Raw genomic sequence first — 20,946 nt, 5'->3', positions numbered from 1 at the left:
GGAATGAGACCCTACTGACAACAAAATGGACTGATCAGAATGATAGGAAAATGCAATAAGCTCGAAGCTCCGTAAAATCTGCAAAGATGAAGTAAGGAGGAAGAGTCCCAGCTCCACTTTGAGGCCACATACACATTAGAAAAGTGTTGATAGCCATGAATTTTTTTTAAAGACTGGTTGTTTAAACAGAAATATTCCAATCAGAGAGACATCAAATAGTGCTAAGAAATGCAGTGGCAATGACCTTGCTTCACAATCAAATAACCTAAAGAAACAAACAGGGAAAAAAGGGGGAATTAATAAGACTCCTTTCTTATTAATAGTCAGACATTGACCCAAATTCAGACTTGGTGACATCCATGCAACAGGAGCTAATCACACAAGAAACAGATTTGGACTTTTGAATATAGCAAGCAGCTTAAATGTGGTGTTTCACATATGCAGTCTTCATATAGCATGAAGATGAAAATAAAACAAATTAGCCAAGTCTAACTGAACACGGAGACAAAAGGGAATGGAAAACATGGTTTGTTTTTACTGAAAATAGTCTTGAGATACATCATTTGGTTTCTGTATTCGATCTGACAAGTCTTGCAAATGACATTGATGACACTGACTTTGCATGCTAATGCAGAGGCATGATGACAGACCTGAGGCTTTCCAGGGCAGGGTGAGCTGCCAGCTCTTCATACATCAGAGCCTACTAGGGCTGCATCCAGGCTGCAACAAGCTAGGAAACAGCTAAGCTTAAATGCTCTTTGCCTTCTGAGAAGATAACTACAAAACCCCTCTCACTAATTTTGATTTCCAATATCTTTCAGCTTACTCAGTTTTGCTATTCTCAACAGTCTTGTGGTCATTCCAGAAGTTGGGAAGCCCACCCAGGAAACACTTTTGGGTTATGGGGTAAATAGTATTGTTTGGGTTTGCAGGATGACCGCTGTCAGTGGCTTTAATACAGAGTCACTATGCTTCTAGTAACAAGGTGCAGAAAACAACTACAGAGTTCACTGACTTGATTTATAAATTCTACCTTTCTTCTTACAAAAAGACTCACAGCCGAAGTCTAAAGGGCTTTGAGTTGGGTTTTTTGTTTGTTTGTTTGTTTTTTCCAGAAAGCCTGTGCACTCTGGTTGGGCCGCAGGTTTAACAGACATCGCATTCTGGCCACTACGCGACTCCGTACAAGAACGCGCTCGCCAGCAGTGGGGAACTGCACCTTTAGGAAGGTCTGGCAGAAAGCGACTGCAGCTGGTGGCTGTGCCCCTCCTGTCGTGCAATGCTGACTGGATTGTGCCCACTGGATAAAGCAGACTTTGGCTCTGCATGATTTCTGCACACTACAGAAGGAAAACAAAAAAAATACAGACAACTGACTGGAAAAGGGGAAACATAACCCCCATTTCTAAAAAGGGAAAAAAGGAAGACCCGGGGAACTACAGGTCAGTCAGTCCCACCTCTGTGCCTGGCAAGATCATGGAGCAGATCCTCCCGGAAACTATGCTAGGGCACATGGAAAATAAGGAGGCAACTGGTGACAGCGAACATGGCTTCACTAAGGGCAAATCGTGCCTGACAAATGTGGTGGCCTTCTACAACAGGCTTACAGCGTTGGTGGATAAGGGAAGAGCAACGGACATCATCTACCTGCACCTGTGCAAAGCATTTGACACTGTCCCTCTCAACATCCTTGTCTCTAAATTGGAGAGACAGGGATTTGACGGATGGACCACTCGGTGGATGAGGAATTGGCTGGATGGTCACACTCAAAGAGTTGCAGTAAATGGCTCAATGCCCGAGTGGAGACCAGTGACAAGTGGCATTCCTCAGGGGTCAGTATTGGGACCAGCACTGTTTAACATCTTTGTCAGCAACAGGGACAGTGGCATTGAGTGCACCCTCAGCAAGTCTGCCGATGACACCAAGCTGTGTGGTGTGGTTGACACGCTGCAGGGAAGGGATGCCATCCAGAGGGACCTAGACAGGCTTGAGAGGTGGGCCCGTGTGAATCTCATGAAGTTCAACAAGGCCAAGTGCAAGGTCCTGCACATGGGTTGGGGCAATCCCAAGCACAAATACAGGCTGGGCAATGAGTGGATTAAGAGCAGCCCTGAGGAGAAGGACTTCGGGTTGTTGGTTGACGAGAAGCTCAACGTGACCTGGCAATGTGCATTGCAGCCCAGAAAGCCAACCATATCCTGGGCTGCATCAAAAGAAGCGTGACCAGCAGGTCGAGGGAGGCGATTCTCCCCCTCTACTCCACTCTTGTGAGACCCCACCTGGAGCACTGCGTTCAGCTCTGGGGCCCCCCACGTAAGAAGGACATGGACCTGTTGGAGCGAGTCCAGAGGAGGGCCACGAAGATGATCAGGGGGCTGGAGCACCTCCCCTATGAGCATAGGCTGAGAGAGTTGGGGTTGTTCAGCCTGGAGAAGAGAAGGCTCCAGGGACACCTTATAGCAGCCTTCCAGTACTTAAAAGGGGCCTACAAGAAAGCCGGAGAGGGACTTTTTACAAGGGCATACAGTGATAGGACAAGAGATAATGGCTTTAAACTGACAGAGGGTAGATTTAGATTAGATGTAAGGAACAAGTTCTTTACTGTGAGGGTGGTGAGACACTGGAACAGGTTGCCCAGAGAAGCTGTGGATGCCCCCTCCCTGGACGTATTCAAGGCCAGGTTGGATGGGGCTTTGAGCAACCTAATCTAGTGGAAGGTATCCTTGCCCATAGCAGGGGGGTTGGAACTAGATGATCTTTAAGGTTCCTTCCAATCCAAACCATTCTATGATTCTATGATTCTAACTCTTAGTTCTCTGTGGTCAACCTATCTTTCTCAGCTCAAGAAGCAGTTTATGTGTTTCACGGTGCCTGGAGTTGGAACTGGCAAACCCTTCAAACCCAGGCAAGCTGCAGGCGTGCAACCAGGAGCATTGAGGAGTGAGCAGCAGGCAGAGACAATCACGGCTAGCTACAGAACTGCTACACTGAAATTTGAAAGTACAGGACTTTTCTTCATAAAAGTGGTATTTTAAACAGACACCCAAAAGAAGGTGGGAACAAGAGAGTTGTAACATATCTACGGTGAAGAATTGGTCTTGTCATTTGAGGTGGAGCAGCTGAGTAACAGACTTGGTTGTGGCTGACATCTCATCGAAAAAACTCAGAAGACAATTACTGGGATCCCAGAATTAGCCCTTTAAAAAGCCACTAGGATTTATCTAGCAAATAAATTACCTAAACAGAACTTGGGATCAGAAGACCTGTGGGACAAAAAGGCACGTGGAGAAATCTACAATAAACACTGCATTGCACCTGATGGCACTAGACAAGGCATCTATGTTCTTCAAACACTATGCCTGGTGTTTGAAGAACACAGATGTCTTGTCTAGCGCCATGCCTGGTGTTTGAAGAAAGGCTGAAGAATGACACAAGTCTGCCCGCTCCAGCTGAGCCCTCACACCCCGCACAGGACTAAACCAGCAACGCTGCTGGCTCCACAGCAGTGATGAATGAACCAACAAAGTATCATACCATTAACCTTAAGGCAGCCCAAGGCAGACAAGCCAAAATGGCACCTGAAATAATGCCTAGTGCTTAAAGTAAACGCACAGCTAATGAAAAATAAGTGTGGTTTTGGAGTTAAGTGGTGAGCAAATAACCTGTAAGCTGATAAGTTAAATATACATCTGGATAAATAGATAATTGGAAAAGACTCAGTTCATAGCTTTTACCAACAAAAAATGTGTATGAATTAAGAGGATAAAAGCATGCCTCACTCTTGGTTTCACTCAGCTATATCTTTCTTTGGAGAGGCAAGGAACAGGCAACTGAGGAACATCCTGGCAGAACATAGCAGTGTCATAAGAGTCCAAAAGACCTATAGTTCTATGACGTCAGTGATTTATGCTGCTTATCACATGGCAACAGCTTAAGTGGAGCGAGAGTCACTTGCTGCTCTGACAAACAAGCAAGGGAGTAGGTAGTTCTGGTTCTCCAGAAGGGAAATGGAGACCAGCTAAAGGTGCAACCCTGCCCCTATAAGGCTACAATATAAGTAAGAATGTGAAAGAAACATTTGGATGCCCTAACCAGGGAAAACCTGGAGGACATGGACTAGGCCAAATGCTGAGGCAACTGTACAATACTCTCATCTTCAGGAGACATTATGGGACATGGCACAGGGATGATGTATTAGTACAAAGCACACCAGTGTCAGGACTGGAAGCACCATAACTATGTTAGTGAGGTGCACACCTCAGCTATTTGTTAAGAGTTAGTTTTTTTGTTCAAGTTGGCCTCAAGTTGCACCAGGGAAGGTTTAGATTGGATATTAGGAAAAATTTCTTCACCGAAAGGGTTATCAAGCACTGGAACAGGGTGCCCAGGGAAGTGGTTGAGTCACCATTCCTGGAGGTATTTAAAAGACATGTAGATGTGGCGCTTAGGGACATGGTTTAGTGGTGGACTTGGCAGTGCTAGGTTTATGGTTGGTCTCGATGATCTTAGGGGTCTTTTCCAATCTAAATGATTCTATGATTCTATGTTTGGCACGCTGTTGCAGGGCTCTACTGCTTTCAGGTACCTGCATGACATGGTACCTTGTGGGAGAAAATCAAGTGTCAGCACTTGTTTGGTACTCCTGCACCATGCTTCAATGCATGGCACACGCCCACTGTCTCCTCTGGGTGAGATATAGGTTATCTTGGGCATGCCTAAATTTTCAGTCAGAAACACAAAAGCCGTTTGTTAGCACAAAAACCATTAATCTATGTAAGTGTCATTTTGGTACAGGAAGAACTCTGGAACAGTTGTCCAAGGGTCTAAGTATCTTTGATGAGAGCTAGGGGTTCTGGGCAAAGATAAACAAACACCAGAATGCCACATGAGAGAAACAGCAAGCACAGGAACAAAGTTCAAAGAGGAGTATAAAAGGACAGTGGCCATCACCATTATGTTTCCCCTAAATGAGAAAAGGATATGAAAAAACATAGAATGGTCAACAAGGATTTTGTGTCTTGCCCATATCAGCGATCCTGATGGTGCAGCTGTGCAGCAGATGTGAGCACAAATCCGAATAAAGAATATGAAAAACAGTACGAGTCTGTTCATGGGGCTTCCAGCCCTGAGGTATCATCATAGGAAGCAAACAAATTGAACTGAGTGCCAGCCAATATTTCTGAGGAGGAATACTGACAAAGTTTCCTTACAAGAGACTGAGCCACAGACAAAACTGAACATTACATAATATATGTCCTTGCAAAACACTACATTTTAATACATTCAAATGGTAAAACGGTCAATGTCTCTTTTTCATGGGTATAACAGGTTTTTATTCATCAGAGGCCAATGCTAGCTGATACTCACCAGAAGCCATCAATTGCTACTTCTAAAAAGAGTTTGACAGTCACCACCTACAAGGTTGCCAGAGCAATACATAAGCTATTTTCTCAACTAGCAAAGTATGATTTGCAAATTGAATACAAACTTGGAAGAGATTTGGTCATTGCAGCCACATTCTCCAAAGCATTTGAAAAAGTGCAGAGGAGCAAAGTCCAGAGCTGGATTATGTTAATCCCATTTAAAAGAAAAAAAAGCCTGTCCAGTCTAAGATAGAAGGCAGACTTACCGCTGAGGAAAGATCCTGCATAAAGTAATTAAGGTTGTTACTAAGGAATGGCTGGGACAGTGTAATTCCAGCCCTTTTATCAGTTTCAAGGCTTTCAGCACTATACGGAGTTTTGTTCAAAGCCAACAAGAGAGTGATTTCTGAGGTGCTAGAGAAATATGTCAGAAGGAATATACGATGGTCATTTACGGACTGAAGGAGACCACAGGAGAGCTAGAAAATACACGGTTTAATAAAAAATAATTTCAAATATAAAGTTCAATACACAACTTTATAAAACAAATATGAACAGTAGCACGAAAAAAGCTCTAAAAGCTTGTCAAATGCCAAAACTAGAAAGACAAGTCAAGCAGAAGAACAGAAGATCTGCAAAAATGTGTGCACAAATTTGACTGCAACATCTGGAAATAAACAGTTCATAGATTGTTAGCCTTATTTCAGTGAGACGATGGTACCAAACACTTCCACGCTTATACATATCAACTCTTTTTACTAGCCCTGGTGAAACTGCCACGGTACCTTCTGACATTGGCCCTTGTTTAGAGGCCATGAATTTACGTAGTTTGAACTGAAGTATGATTTCAGACATGTAATGCCAATTTACATTATTCACAATTGAATAGTAGAAGACAATGTCAAAGTAATGCTGAAAAACATACCAGAGAAAGACCCTGGTCCACATACAGCAACAAGGCAGCACCAATGAGTCCCTGCTTGCTGCTGCCTGATGTTTTTTAGAATAGAAAGCTGAAAACAAGAACGTCTGCACTGGTGAAAACTGATGCCACAGTCAGAGGGGCTTAATGGATATATAAAAAGACAGGCAAGGAGAAACAAAAAGCTTAGGAAGATTTGTGGTCACAAGAGTGGCTGCCACTTCCCAACAACTCTGTGCGAGCCAGTGCTTGAGGCAGAGGCTGCCAACAGCAGGGGCTTCACCACCAGCAGCCCCGCACTCACACAAAGTTGTAACCTCCCCTAGGCACACCTGGGAGGAAGAGCTGGCATCTCCCTGAAATCCCAGCAAAGGGGAGAGAGATTGTTTTGCTCAAGAAGATCTCAGAAAAATAACAGATGTTGCTGTTGCAGAGGCCAAGCGCACCTGCCTCCACCAGGACGACTGCACTGCTATGAACTGCCAGAGCAGAACAGTGGTGATGGCTGGGAAGAGACCCAGAGGCCCTTGAGTAACTCAGCACTGCTAGCTAACTTAATTCACACGTTAGAAATAGGCACTCAAAATTTTACACCGATTATTAACTGCTAGCATTTTTAGATTTGCCCAGAAACAGAGGCTCCAGCTTGAACTGTATACAACTAACCGCAATTATGTACAGAGGCTCACATTGTGCACATGAAAGAGGTAGGACTCAAGTCAAAAAAAATCCAAAACTCAGCTGCACGTAAAACCTGCCAGTGCACTGTACTGTAATACTCTGCAATAGCAAAAGAGTTTTAATTTTTAATACAAATTTTTTGTGGTAATTTTTAATTGAAAATATTACAGATTACTCTAAAAGGAATAGCTTGATACTTGCAACTGAATTAATAAATACTGAAGCTTTCTTCAGGACCTACTGTCTATGTATTCCTGAACTTCAAGCAGCCAAGGCAGCGTTGTCTTGGCCTTTCCAGTTCAGATCATGGATCTAATACATCGCATCTAAAATTCTTAGAGCATCTTGGACATCTTTCAGAAAAGCATATATGAGGATAACTCACCAATGTGCACACAGGTACAACGCTGACAAGCTTCACCCCTGTGTATGTTACAGCATGGCAACGCAGCATTTTATGTCACCAGTGGTTGGTTACCACTGGTCAGATAAAGACTCAGTTTTTCAAGAACATAATGGCAATTTTTGGCCTTCACAATAATCCAGAAAAGAGCAACTAATATCTGAGAATCTTTGGTCCAGGCACCAGTTTTCCCAGTACTAAAGATCTGCACTAGGGTAAGTGATCAGGACTAATTTCAAAGCAGCTGGTGCATCCCATTAAACAGTACAACTATAAATATGTCATTTCAGTTTATAAATATGCTTAATTTCTCAGTAGACCCATACTAACATGAATGCTCTCATTTCTATTGCATGTTCGTAAAACAAAGGCCAAATATAGGACTAACCACTAAATTATATAGCTTGATCAGTTGCATAACACAGACCATTACATTTTTCTATAGAAACTCCTGTAATTTGTAGTAGTATTTAACTATAGAATATCTTCCAAGAAGGGATTCAGTCTTGATCTGAAAGAAGCACAAAAAAATTCCTCATTTCTCTTGTTAGGTTTTTCAATAGCTAAGCACCCTTCTGAGAAGAATTTGTGCCAGATTGCTCATTTGAATTTCTCTGGCTTTGGCTTACAGCTACCAGATCTTATTAAACCTCAGTCCAATAGATTAAAGAGTCTTTTGTGACTACTTTTTCTCTCCCTGCTTGTTTATACACCACATAAGAAGTCATCTCTCAGTCTTCTTGCTGATCTAAAAAACAGATTAGGTTTCACAGTATCAAGTGCTTTTCCCAGCCGTCAAATACTTTCTGAACCACATCCATCTATTGCACACCTCCTTTAAAAATGCATCTCAGGAACAGGACATAATGCATTTGTATTAGTCTCAAAGATGTCTCCTGCTGCGAAATCAATTCTCTACTGATAACCTTTAAAACTCCTCCTCAATTTTGTGTCTTTAACTAGTCCCTAACTATAATTTGCCTGTTGGCTGTATTCAAGTGTATCTCTTCGACCAAGCCCAAGTTACCAAGTAATAAAGATTTCTTTTCATTACTATCCTTTCTGAAACAAAATTTACCATTTCACCAAGCTTTGTGTTATCCACAAATTTTATGAGTAATCATTTTGTGCTTGGTTCTGCACTGCAACTGAAAATGCTAAATAGTATCAGGCTTACTCCTGATCCTTCACAGTAGCCCACCAGAAGCCTCCCCTCCAGTCATGATTTTTCACTGACAATCAGTGTATGTGATTTGCAAATCTCTGCTTCCTCTTAACTGTGATCAGCCCCTGTGCATGGAATGTGAGTCACTACTTAACTCCCTCTTCACACTCCTCCACAAATAGCCTATAACTCATGTATTGCAGTGCAATGCCTGGTTTCTCTTTCATGCCATAATCCCACCCAGCAGACAGCTGGGCAGCAGATACCTTGTTCCACCGACCAATTCTGTCCTTCCCATGTAACGAGAAAAAAAACCAGTCTGTAGAGCTACATTACTTGTATTGCAAATGCATGTGCAAATGCATGTCTACCTGGAAGGAAGATGCTGTTGTATTGCACCACAGCACAAAGTTTTGCCACCTGAGGGAGTCCTGGACTTCGACAAGGTCTCTGAGAGGACGGGTTCCAGCTCCAGTTCTGAAGCCCTTCTGCTATCATGTAATCTGATGTGCAAAACCAGTCCTTTCTCCCATTATCTGCCATGGTGCTCTTGCATGCCATCAAAAGATATCTGAAAGGTCTTGTGATAACTGTGGATCATTGCAGAGGGCCTTCCAACCCACTGTTGTTTTTTTTTCTAATCATGATAGCAATATAATTTAATATTAAAACACCAGATACTTCGTCTTCTCTTTGAACTTTCCTAGCCAAACTTGGTCTACTATGATAAAGCAGAATGTGTGCTATATTAAGGTGATTAAAAAAAGCAGCCCATGGAACTGTACAGTTGTATCTACAATATTTTATATAAATTAAATATTAATAGGAATATGGATGAGAATATTTTCAGGATCACAGTGCTCTAATAATCTTACGTACTTCATATGCCGCTGATTTTTTTGCTTAAAGATAATGTTTATTAGTCCCACTTCTACACTGTGCTCCATCAAGATTAATTCTGCACTGTCTTTGTAACAGTTGTGCTACATTTTATTAGTTTATACATATGAAAGTAGATATTTTATTCAGAAATATGAAACAGAACCATTATGCTATCTAGTTAAGGCTAGTTATTGCTTGAGAATGGCAGGGATACAAAAGAGCTAAATAGGATTTTAATAATGCAGATTTTAGTGGGAAAAAAGCCACAATAAAACAGAATGTGACTCTTATTTAATCTAGAAGAACTACAAAACCAAGAATTTCATCATGAATGTGTACCATGCAGGAATGCTATATGGAATTTACTAAACTCGCTAAGTTGTTGTCTAGAGCCCTATTTTTTTGTATACCATAAAAATAAATAAACAAACTAGCAAAGGTTTGGAGCAGGCAAGAGAAACTAATTATACTCAGGAAATGAATTAAATAGGTTAAGACACGCTAACAAGAAAACAGATTTTTCCATGACCAGTCTAATTAGTGAAGCTTCATTCCTTATGAACTCCTACTGTATGTGTATACACTTTTGCAGCAAGTCCAACTCCCTTCCTCCCTAAACTGTATCTCCCAGCCTTCCACTCTGCCCCCAGCCCTTAAAGCCCCCGTTTCTCTGCCGTTTCCTCCACAGGCATGAGGCACAGCGTGGGAGCAGCCAGCAGCACGTGCCCACTGACCGCCCGGGGCACTTCAGGCAGAGAGGGACCTGCTGATGCTGCGGGTTTCAGCCTTCGTTCTGCGGGAACATTCATAAGGTCTGTTTTCCGCCTCAACACTGTTTTTCACAAACCTTTGTAGGACTTAGTGCGTACAACCTCTTCTTCACTGCTGTCTTTGAACTATGTCTTTTCATCAAAAAGAAGCATCAGTGATGTGAGCTTCAAACAACGCAAATGACATAGGAATCCATGTACGTTTTCCAGGTACTGCTTCCCTTCTTGTTTAAACAAAGATGGGTAAATGTGCTACACGTGGAAAAAGCAGTGGAAGAGGACAAGGATGCCCTGCTCTCACGGAAGATTTACTTTTTCTTAATTCAATTAAATTCATAATAAATACAAAAAGTACCCGATGCCTTTCTTTTTTCCCCATGTCTCTTTTAGCCGAAACTAGGTACCTCCCTCTTATCTGAGTCATCACTACAAGAAAATGAAGCTGATGATAGTGAGGTGACAGTAATGCAGGAAGGCTCTTTTTTAATCCTTACGGTTTCTGCACTGCTGCTGGCTCTGATATTCAAAGCAGCATCATGGAGCTCTCGCATGAACACAAATTGAAGAGAAGAGGCAGAACAAGGAGCTACAGCTGCAAGAGCATCAAAAAGGCATGGAGCTCCAGCAGCCCACAGCAAAACGTATATGGTTGTGAGCCCTTCTCTGCCAAGCACTGGCAAATTTTGGAACCTTCTTGAGTTAATTTTCCTTGTAGAAGAGAAACTGGCAGTACAAAACAAGTATCTTCTCAGTGCAGGATGTTTATTTTCAAAAGTCCATCTGCCCTTCTTCCTGAAGCTGGAACGATAACAAGCAGTGCTCAGGCAACAATGTTCGGCCAAGGCTTCAGACCGGGTATCTCTCCCCTCTCCAGAAAAATGTCTCCACGTCTTCATCTCCCTCTCTCCAGGGATCTGCACAGACTTCTGTGCCAGACACAGCACTTACTGCTTCACTGATGGCAGCTTTATGTCTGACCACATACCCCTTCCCTTCTCCTGCTTAAGACAATGCAGTCAGACCAGGGAAACTGCACATCGAACCTCCTTCCATGAGGTTGCACGGAAGATACAGAAACATGGTGTCACTGAGCTCTGTTTGCATTATCAGGAATTAAAGTTAATAAGGAAACTTGAGATTACACCTTTGTTACGTAACTGCACAAAACTAACATGAGTTTTTATCTGTTTTATCTGTTAATTCAAACCCAATTCCTACAAAAAGCCATCTCACCCAAGAGAGGAGTACTTTGAAGTTTATGAGTCTTGGGGTCAATTCTAAGTCAAGTTGCAGCCTGCCTGCTTTCAGGAGGAGAGGGGAAATCACTGTGGTGGGTTGACCCTGGCTGGACACCAGGTGCCCACCAAAGCCACTCTATCACTCCCCTCCTCAGCTGGACAGGGGAGAGAAAATAAAATGAAAGGCTCATGGGTCGAGATAAGGACAGGGAGATCACTCACTAATTAACATCACGGGCAAAACAGACTTGACGTGGGGAAAAAAAATTAATTTATTACCAGTCAAATCAGAGTAGGATAATGAGAAATAAAACCAAATCTTAAAAACACCTTCCCCCCACCCCTCCCTTCTTCCTGGGCTCAACTTTACTCCCGATTTTCTCTACCTCCTCCCCCCCATAGCAGCGCAGGGGGACGGGGAATGGGGGTTTGGGTCAGTTCATCACATGTTGTCTCTGCCGCTCTTTCCTCCTCAGGGGGAGGACTCCTCACACTCTTCCCCTGCTCCAGCGTGGGGTCCCTCCTACGGGAGACAGTCCTCCACAAACTTCTCCAACATGAGTCCTTCCCACGGGCTACAGTTCTTCATGAACTGCTCCAGCATGGGTCCCATCCACGGGGTGCAGTCCTTCAGGAACAGACTGCTCCAGCGTGGGTCCCCCGCAGGGTCACAAGTCCTGCCAGCAAACCTGCTCCAGCATGGGCTCCTCTCTCCATGGGGCCACAGGTCCTGCCAGGAGCCGGCTCCAGCGCTGGCTTCCCACGGGGCCACAACGTCCTTCGGGCATCCACCTGCTCCAGTGTTGGGTCCTCCACAGGCTGCAGGTGGATAGCTGCTCCACCGTGGACCTCCATGGGCTGCAGGGGGACAGCCTGCCTCACCATGGTCTTCCCCACGGGCTGCAGGGGAATCTCTGCTCCAGCGCCTGGAGCACCTCCTCCCCCTCCTTCTTCACTGACCTTGGTGTCTGTGGAGTTGTTCCTCTCACATCTTCTCACTCCTCTCTCCAGCTGCAATTGCTGCTGTGCAGTAACTTTTTCCCCTTTCTTAAATATGTTATCCCAGAGGCGCTGCCACCATCACTGACTGACTCGGCCTTGATCAGCAGCCGGTCCACCTTGCAGCCGGCTGGCATTGGCTCTATTGCACATAGGGGAAGCTTCTAGCAGCTTCTCACAGAAGCCACCCCTGTAGCCCCTCCGCTACCAAAACCTTGCCATGCAAACCCAATACAATCACTCATTTGTAGACAGTTCCACAAATCCCTCAGAAGGAGAGGCAGACAAATTCTCCTTCCAGGGCCTGGGCGAGATTTATATAAAGTTTCAGCACAAAGAACCATGGAATAGATCCTATAACATACACCCATAGTGTTCACAGCAAGCTGGTCTTGGGATGGTTGGTCTTTAGAGGGGAGTTCACAGTGACAAGTCACTTGACTTTCTTGCAGCTGATGCTGTGATTTATTTTGTGGGAATATAATAAACAGGAATAGCTGCCCCTGAGCATTTATCATAAGATCACGGGAACTGGATTTACAAAATGGACAGAGCTGCATGAATATAACAAAGATCAAACTTCTCAGGTGCTAAAATACGCTGCTTCCAGGGAAGAGAAAGACAAATGGTCAGAATGATTATAGTAAGCCCCTACAGTGTAATCATCTCTACAGCTTAACTAACCTTTTCCTCCCTTGCAAACAGACTCAAACACCTAATCCTGCCAGTCAAGTTAAAGCAGTAAAAACCCAAACAATTCCACAAGGCAGTATCAGACCAGAGCTCAGGACACTGCATTTCTGCAACAGCAGCATCTGCCTCCAAAACAATTTTTCCCCTTTTTGTTTCACATGGGATAACAACCACTACAGATCACATCCAGTGGCAAAATCCAACAGTGAATGCATCTGCCTGAAGCCACTTCACACTTGCCTTCCATAAGAAAAAAGCAAATAATTTGATAGAAGTTAAATCTCCCACTTTCTGGAGTGTTCAACAAAAATAACCACGAGGCCCTGACTCATTTCAAAAACAAAGGGTAGCTCACTACTACAGCCAATGCCCATCTCACTTTCCTTGCCCACCTAAGCTGAGGTTATGCAGTAACCGCTACTCCAAGACAAAACTTCTCTCTGCGGTGCTTCATCACTAGTGTCCCTTTTCATGGAAACATTGAGTAGTGGCATATTGGCACTATGGAACTATCATCTATTGGCACTATGAACTGTGAAATACTGGCCGAGGGACCACCCAGCTGTACAGGCTCCAGCTGCGAAGGTACCTTCTGCCCCTTTCTCCACCGTGTTTCCACCAGCTACTTCTAGATAGGATCATCTGTATGTTCTTTCCCTCCCCTAGCTACAAGAGGAGGTTACGCCATGTCCTCCTCTTTCACATTCTCACCTTCAATGCACACCTCCACCCAAGTGCTTCAAGAAGCAAACTGACATCTTCTTTGGTTTCTCTGCTAGCACGAGTCTCCTCTTCTGTAAGATACTGAACCACAACACATGACACGCTGCACTGCACTGCTCTTCTCCTTTCTTTATCACCTACAAAGATCTGTAAGAAGGGCCACTACTTGCTCCGACTGTACCAGATGGCAAGGCGCAGCAATGTAATCTTAGCACAGCATTTAGATGAAGTGCAGAATTGCCTCATAGTGTTAACATCTTCTTGTCCCCCCACTAACATGCCCATCCCACCATCACTACTTACAAAAAAGCCATTGTATGTCATTGTCTTGTTTTCCATACCTGAAACATTACCTTCTCCATACCTTCTCATTCTCCTCACTTCCACACTCTCCTCTTTTTCTCTTAGTAATATAATAAATGGAGACTCCCACAAACTAGAGATCCCATTCCTGGGTTTCATTGTCATAAAATGTCTGTAAGCTATCCTATGTATATACACATACACATATACATATGTCTGTATGTATATACCTACAGCTTTCTTCCATTCTTATGCTTTAATCCAGAATTAAGGATTCTGTATTAATCCTGACACCAAGATGGTAGAAGTTCACAAAATATTAAAAATAATGAGATAACCTGTTCATAAAATACAGGGCTTGAAAAAGGACACCAAGAGTCTTCAGTCACAGAAATATACTGAAAGGTGCAACAACAGCAGCTCTTTTAAACTCAAAAGGTTAAATTTGAAACATCATTATTTCTTGAGAGAATTATTTTGAAGAATTCATTGTTGAGGAAAGTATTGAGTTTTATGTTCATGGCTCTACAGCTAGATTTCTTAAATTAAGCTCATTTCCTTACCCCCATCCTTCCACCCCCATAAACATCAGCTCATTATTTTAAAAATGCACAATGAATAAGAAAGAGGCAATTTAAGATGAGGCACTGCAGGAATTGACTGTGACGGGTGTTCAAAGAATGAATCAGTACGTGACTTCCCTGTTCTTTTACTCTTCCTTAAGCATCTGCTTTTGGCTACTTTTCTGATTTCTCCTTGATGCTTGACCCTAATGAAACCTCAAAGACCTCCTTGGGAAGTGGGGAGCTATGGGAAAAAAAAGCCACAAAGAAAACAAGTGTTTCCAGTGCCTCCTACCTGGCTTTGGATAACCTTCATGCTCCAGTGCTACTCAAAGCACCTCATTTGTTGAGAAATACAGCTTTAGACTTTCTGGTTATCATTAATAGCTGCTTTTACACAATATTGGTTTTCCCATTAAACTCAGAAAAATCACAAGTTCCTTCCTAGCAATCAGTTCTTCCCCCAGGCAAGACACAGGCTACCTGCAGGAGGGAACCAGTGCTTGTCATGAGTACTTGCAGTGTCTGCAGTAAGCCATTCTTCAACCCTGCAATGACTGTGGATTAAATTAGATCTGCCAAAAATTTCTACCCAATTTCTATTAGCATCACACTATTCCTAATTAGCATAACTGTCACAAATGTATATAATAAAACATATATCTAACTTCACTCAGTCTTTTGCAAGGCACACTCCCTGACTGAAATATTCAGTACTAAAAAAAGACCACAATATAATGAATGTAGGAAATGAATGGTCAGGATACCTGGGTGGAAAACAAAGGCAGATTCCTAGAGAAAGGAATTCTAGATTAATATACTAAATAGGGTTTTTTTTCTCTTCACTTTTCACAAAGAAATATAGAATTATTCAGGTTGGAATTACCTCAGAAGGTCATCCAGTGCTCACAGCAGGCTTAACACTGAATCCAGACCAGGTTGCTCAGGGCTTTATCCAGCTGGGTCTTGAAAACCTCCAACTATGGAAATTCATAGCCTCATGGACAACCAGCTCCACTGCTTAATTACCCTGATAGTGAAAATTTTTCCCTTGTATTATATTGACCCTGATGCTAATTTATATTGTATAAAGTTGAAATCTCCCATTTCAATTTGTCATTGTCTTTTACTCTCCCAATATACATCACTGTAAAGAGCACGGCTCCATCTTCTCAGTAACCTCCTTGTAGGTGTCGGATAGGTGCTGTTAGGTCCCTCCAACGCCATCTCTTCTCCAGGCTGAATAAGCCCTGTTCCCTCAACCTCTCCTTGCAGGGCAAGTGCTCCAAGCCCTGACCATCTTGATGGCCTTTCACTGAACTCACTCAAGTTCACTGATGTCTTGGTAGAGTCCAAAACTGGACACAGCATTGCAGATATGGTCTAAGGCATGCTGAGTAAAGGAGAATAATCACTTCCCTCAGCCTTCTGGCTGCTGTCTTGTTGATACAGTCCAGTCTGTTGCTAGCCTTCATTGTTTTGTGCTGATCAAGGATGAGGATGTAGTTCAGTCTTGGTTTCTTATTCAATCTTTGTCCCATTTGCTGACCTTGTCAGCACAAGTGCCAAGTAACACCAAACAGCTGAATGAGCAAAGCAGAAGTGCAAGATTTTCTGCCCAATTTTGCAGCCTGTCCTCACTTCATATAAATGGAAGATCAACTACCCTGTCAGGGTATTGCTTCCTCACATCATGTAAAATCATATAAACAACCTGTTAGGGTAGCAGAACTGCAATGACAATGTGAGTCTTCCATAGTCTTAGGCTGTTTCTCTATACATCTGAGCTACAGATAACAAACCATCCAAGCAAAGTCACCAGTTCTGTTATATCTTTTCTATAGTGCTCCAGTTTTTATTCTTTTTGCATCAGCAATTGTTCATCCCAGAAAATACCACGAGGGTGTGGGATTTTCTGGATGAATTTCAATGCAAAGATGTGACCAGACATAGCATTATACAGTCAAAGTTTACCAGCCAAAGTGTACACTTGTAAACAGGGACACAAATAAAAGGGAGCTGCAAGAAGAGGCTCTATTTCAATGGGAAAGCAGGGTTTTCCACCTAAAATGCGACAAGCCAATAGCGCCACATGAAACACAAGATACTCTCAGTCCTCATTCAGTTTACGAGCACAAAACCTCCTCTGTCTAACATGCCAACGCAGTAATGAAACTAAGATAAAAAGATGAGCAAGCCTACTTCATCCAAGATGTCCAAGTACCAATATACACATACTGCATATCTCTTTGCTTCAATAAAAATACTTACAGAATGTATCAGTCATTTTTTGCACTAAAGTTTAAAGAGGAAAAAGCATCAGGATTTTATCCAGCACACCCAGAAAAGGCTTCAATTTTTAAGGGGACCGTAGAAGTGAGATTTGAAGTTGGGTCTCTTAATCTCTGAATCGCATGTGAACGCACTGCCAACCCCATGGAACCCAGAATTTCCACACGTTTTTGCTGGCTGGCACTGATGTTTGTGAGCATGTAGCCTGTCTGCTGTGATTGCCTGAAGAAAGCAGCCCTTGACTTATGAGCCATAAGAAAACATAGTAAGTATATACGCCATAGCGTATTGTTTTACCCACCATCGCTGTATCTAAACACTTAGAAAGCATCTGTCTAGAACACTTTACAGGGAAACTTTTGAACACTTTTCAACACTCTACAAACACTTCTGTATTTTCCTATATTCAAGGAAAATACATTCACCTTCTGTGAAAAGGGATTCTTGCACAATTTTACAGCTGATGTATATCTTTTTCATCAAATCCTGTCTGCATTCATCGTTCTCTACTGGGATTAGTAGCATATAATTTGAGCAGGAATAGTGAGGAGAAATACACAGTGGTTTTAAAAATCAGAAATGGCGCTTGTTTATGATAATATTTGCAGCTCTCCCATCTAAGTACCCACACAGATTGCACATACTCCCACAGAGATGGAAATTAATAATATGTGAAATACCTGTGCAGCTTGAGCGTCACAGTTCCATAAACAGTAGCAAAGCCCAGAAGACGAACCCATCTTAGGAGAACACAGCGAAATACACTTGGCTCAAAATACAAAATGACAACCTATAGAACAGAAAGATAGAGAGAGCTTCAGTACTGCTTTAATGTGAAAGTAGTTCTTGATTCAAATGCAGAATAGTTGCAAAACAGGACAGCAGACATATTTCAGCTCGTACTGCTGTATATTTAGATTTTCTAGTAAAGTGACGGGATGATCAGATCAACCAGCTGGCACAGTTCTAGGCACCAACTCCTTTTGAAGGCAGCTGGCAAAAGCCCTGTGACAGACTGTGAAGTGACAACACTTTTAAATGCAATTCCACTGACTTTTCTTAACCAAGTGAAAACATGTACCCAGAGAAGAGGATAGAACAGACAAGGACATTTTCCTTGAGCTATTCCAGTAATATGCAGCTGGCCTAATTCTGGTTTGATGGACTGTATTTACTAGGTTACACTTCAAAGCCACTCCTTCTAATAAACCTAGGAAAATGATAGTTGCTCATTTTTCTCTGCCAACTATTCTGCCACACTAAAAATTATTGCACTAGCCTCTCTCTGTCCCAAACCCCAAAATCTCGATGTCATATTTGACTTTCCTATTCTTCCCCATATATTTTCCCTAAGCTATACCAAATCTCCCTACGCATCACCACTTTCTTAACGAAAATAACCTTTTTGTTCACTTACGGATTTCTCTAATCACAACAACAGAAAGGTCCTACTGGCCTTTTGCTCTACCTACCAAGTACCATGCATGAGGACAACACTGAATGAACAGTAACATAAAGCTACTTCTGCAGGTATAGTGTGTATAAAACCATCATTACCAAGTAAAATGCCACCCTTATCTAAAACAGAGCTGCTCAAATGGTGGACTCAGTCACGATCTGAACCAGGAGTCCATTTCTTCTCGTTCCAACAGATGTTGTCCCTGGTGTTCTGAGGGATGATCCCATATTCCTTTCCACTCATCTGGCCCCACCAGGAGCCTGCCGTCCCAGGGATTTGGCTGTATGCTGCCCTTACCCGCCTGCAGACCCTGCTTGGTCCAGCGAAGCTAGATCCAGTGCATCCCACCCATCTGACCAGAACCTGGTAAAACGACCCAATGCACTGTAGTGCAAATTAATTGGGTAATCCTGGTCTAGAGGAAGAAAGCACTGAAACATTTCAGGCCATCTGCCACTGCTTCATTTAGAGTCAGTACATTCTGGCAGTAGAGGTAGTATTGTGCCTACCGGCTGCCACATGATATTATTTTCCTAAGTAAAAGCTTTTCTATGTGGGAATTCAAGCCCAGGATATTGGCCAAAAGCCCAGGACTACGTCCTTTGGGTGACATAGACATATTTAGGAAAGTGGGGGCAAAAATGGCAGACGTGGGCTGAGAGAGAGAGAAACTGCTGTGCTTCACTGGCATGTTTTTTTACAGCAGAATCAAGCAATTTCTTTTAAAAACATGGTTTGTTGAATCAAACCATGGTGCAAAATTTAATCTGTTTTTTTCACTGTTATTGGACTGGCATGTTTCAAGGTAGACATTTTCTGGGAATCTGACAAATTCTGCATGTAGGGAAGGGAACAGCTTGCAGCAAAAGGCCCACTTCTCCTTGGAAAATCAGCTGGAAAACCAAAATGCATCCACACACGCATGAACATGCTTGTGTAAATAGAGCATCCAACAAGAAGTTTCTCAGAAAGACCTGAATGATAGTAATGACCTCTTATCCTAATATACAGTTAGACACATTAGGACAGTTGCAGAACCAGAGCAAAGTCTGTAGCAATAACCTGCCTTCTGAGGTTTGCCAGGGGGTAGAAAACACCCTGTTTCATCTTTGATTCTTCCAAACTAGAAAAACAATGTCAAAAAAAGACTGGCATACAGAGATTCCAAATATTTCAAAGTTGATCTCAAAGCAGAATTTTTCAGATGATTGAAACGGGAAGGTCTAAAAACTTTCCAGGCGTAGAATTTTCTGAACAAGGGCAACAGCTCTCTTTGCCATGCAATCTGACACAGCAATTTTATCTGCAGTTGCTTGTTGAAATATTAACTGCTTGTGTCTAGAAAACCTCATTGATTTGCACTGAACCATTTGTATGAGCAGCTGAGGCATTTGGCTAGCTATCAACCAAGAAAACACCACTTCAAATGCAGCATGGTGTGAGCTGGCATGTGGCAGCTCACCGTGAAGGCTGCAGAGGCAAGGCTCTGTTGGCGAAAACTGTTCTCATTTTCCCATTTGAATGTAGACACATTTTAACTACTCCTTTGCCCAGTGGTCAAGTATGTTACGGAAGTAAGACTTGATCCAAGTTTGATTCCCTTTTGGGTCTTCCTGGGTTTATATGATGGAGAATAGTTACAATGCCCCCCAAGGGCCAACATCCACTTCTACCTATTCTTCCATAACTTGCATGTGGTCTCGCATGGACCAAGGCTTTGAACAGCAAGAACTGCTATACTTATGTTTTGCTTGCTTCTTAGGCTTTCCAAAAGGTTATTCTAAGAATATGTCACTCCCATTCCCATCAGCGCTCACCGGGATGTTCAGGTGACTGCCCTCTCTAAGCTCTTGTCAACATTAAGTCTCTATAAGCACAGTGAATTTTAGTGGCACAATTTTTAAACTGAATAATCTTTAATGGATTGGAGCCAAGGGGCTACAGAAACACTGCCCTGGAAGCTCAGTACACCAAAAGCCCTGCTCAAGTTTTTCATCTTAGTGGAATCACATTCTTGCAAAGAATATATATCTGGTGAAAAGTATGGCTGCTGCACTCCATCCATCACTCTCTCTAGCTAAAAAACAAACAAACAAAAGAAACATAACAGAGAAGTCTTGGTTTTGTTTCATATCAGCCTCTTCTACTTTCTGGTTACCAAAACCCCCATTCCCTACTGTTATTCCCAGAGATAAGCCTTCCTTAAAGTGACAAACAATATGCAGCAAAGGGTTGCTGAGCTCCAAGCTAGGAGTGTAGGATGAGCACAGGATTCACCCACATACCCAGGCTGGTCTCAGCAGAACAAGGGAATCCCTCTGCAGTTCTAAAAGACTACTCTGCCCACCAAAAATCTGACAATAATTCATTTTCCCTTTTTGCTTTTATAATGCATTAGACCATGACAGCAGCATTAATCTCATTAAAAATGCTTAGAGGTTTTGCTGATGGATGTCACAAAACCTATTTACTGTATGTAAGGAAATGGGG

The 20,946-nt window shown here is 42.7% G+C and overlaps 1 protein-coding gene across 1 annotated transcript in view; it reads right to left on the bottom strand.

The window, feature by feature from the left end:
• Nucleotides 1-20,946, bottom strand: part of GPR158 (G protein-coupled receptor 158) — a 207,345-nt gene that overhangs the window by 38,117 nt on the left and 148,282 nt on the right. The window contains exon 6 of the mRNA XM_050891873.1: nucleotides 17,678-17,787. Within this exon, the coding sequence (XP_050747830.1) occupies nucleotides 17,678-17,787 (110 nt within the window). The remainder of the gene's footprint in view (nucleotides 1-17,677; nucleotides 17,788-20,946) is intronic.

This window comes from Gymnogyps californianus, chromosome 2 (genome assembly GCF_018139145.2).
Source record: "Gymnogyps californianus isolate 813 chromosome 2, ASM1813914v2, whole genome shotgun sequence".
Taxonomy (NCBI): domain Eukaryota; kingdom Metazoa; phylum Chordata; class Aves; order Accipitriformes; family Cathartidae; genus Gymnogyps; species Gymnogyps californianus.
Note: the sequence above shows the minus strand (reverse complement) of the source record. Positions and strands in the feature narration are given on the sequence as shown.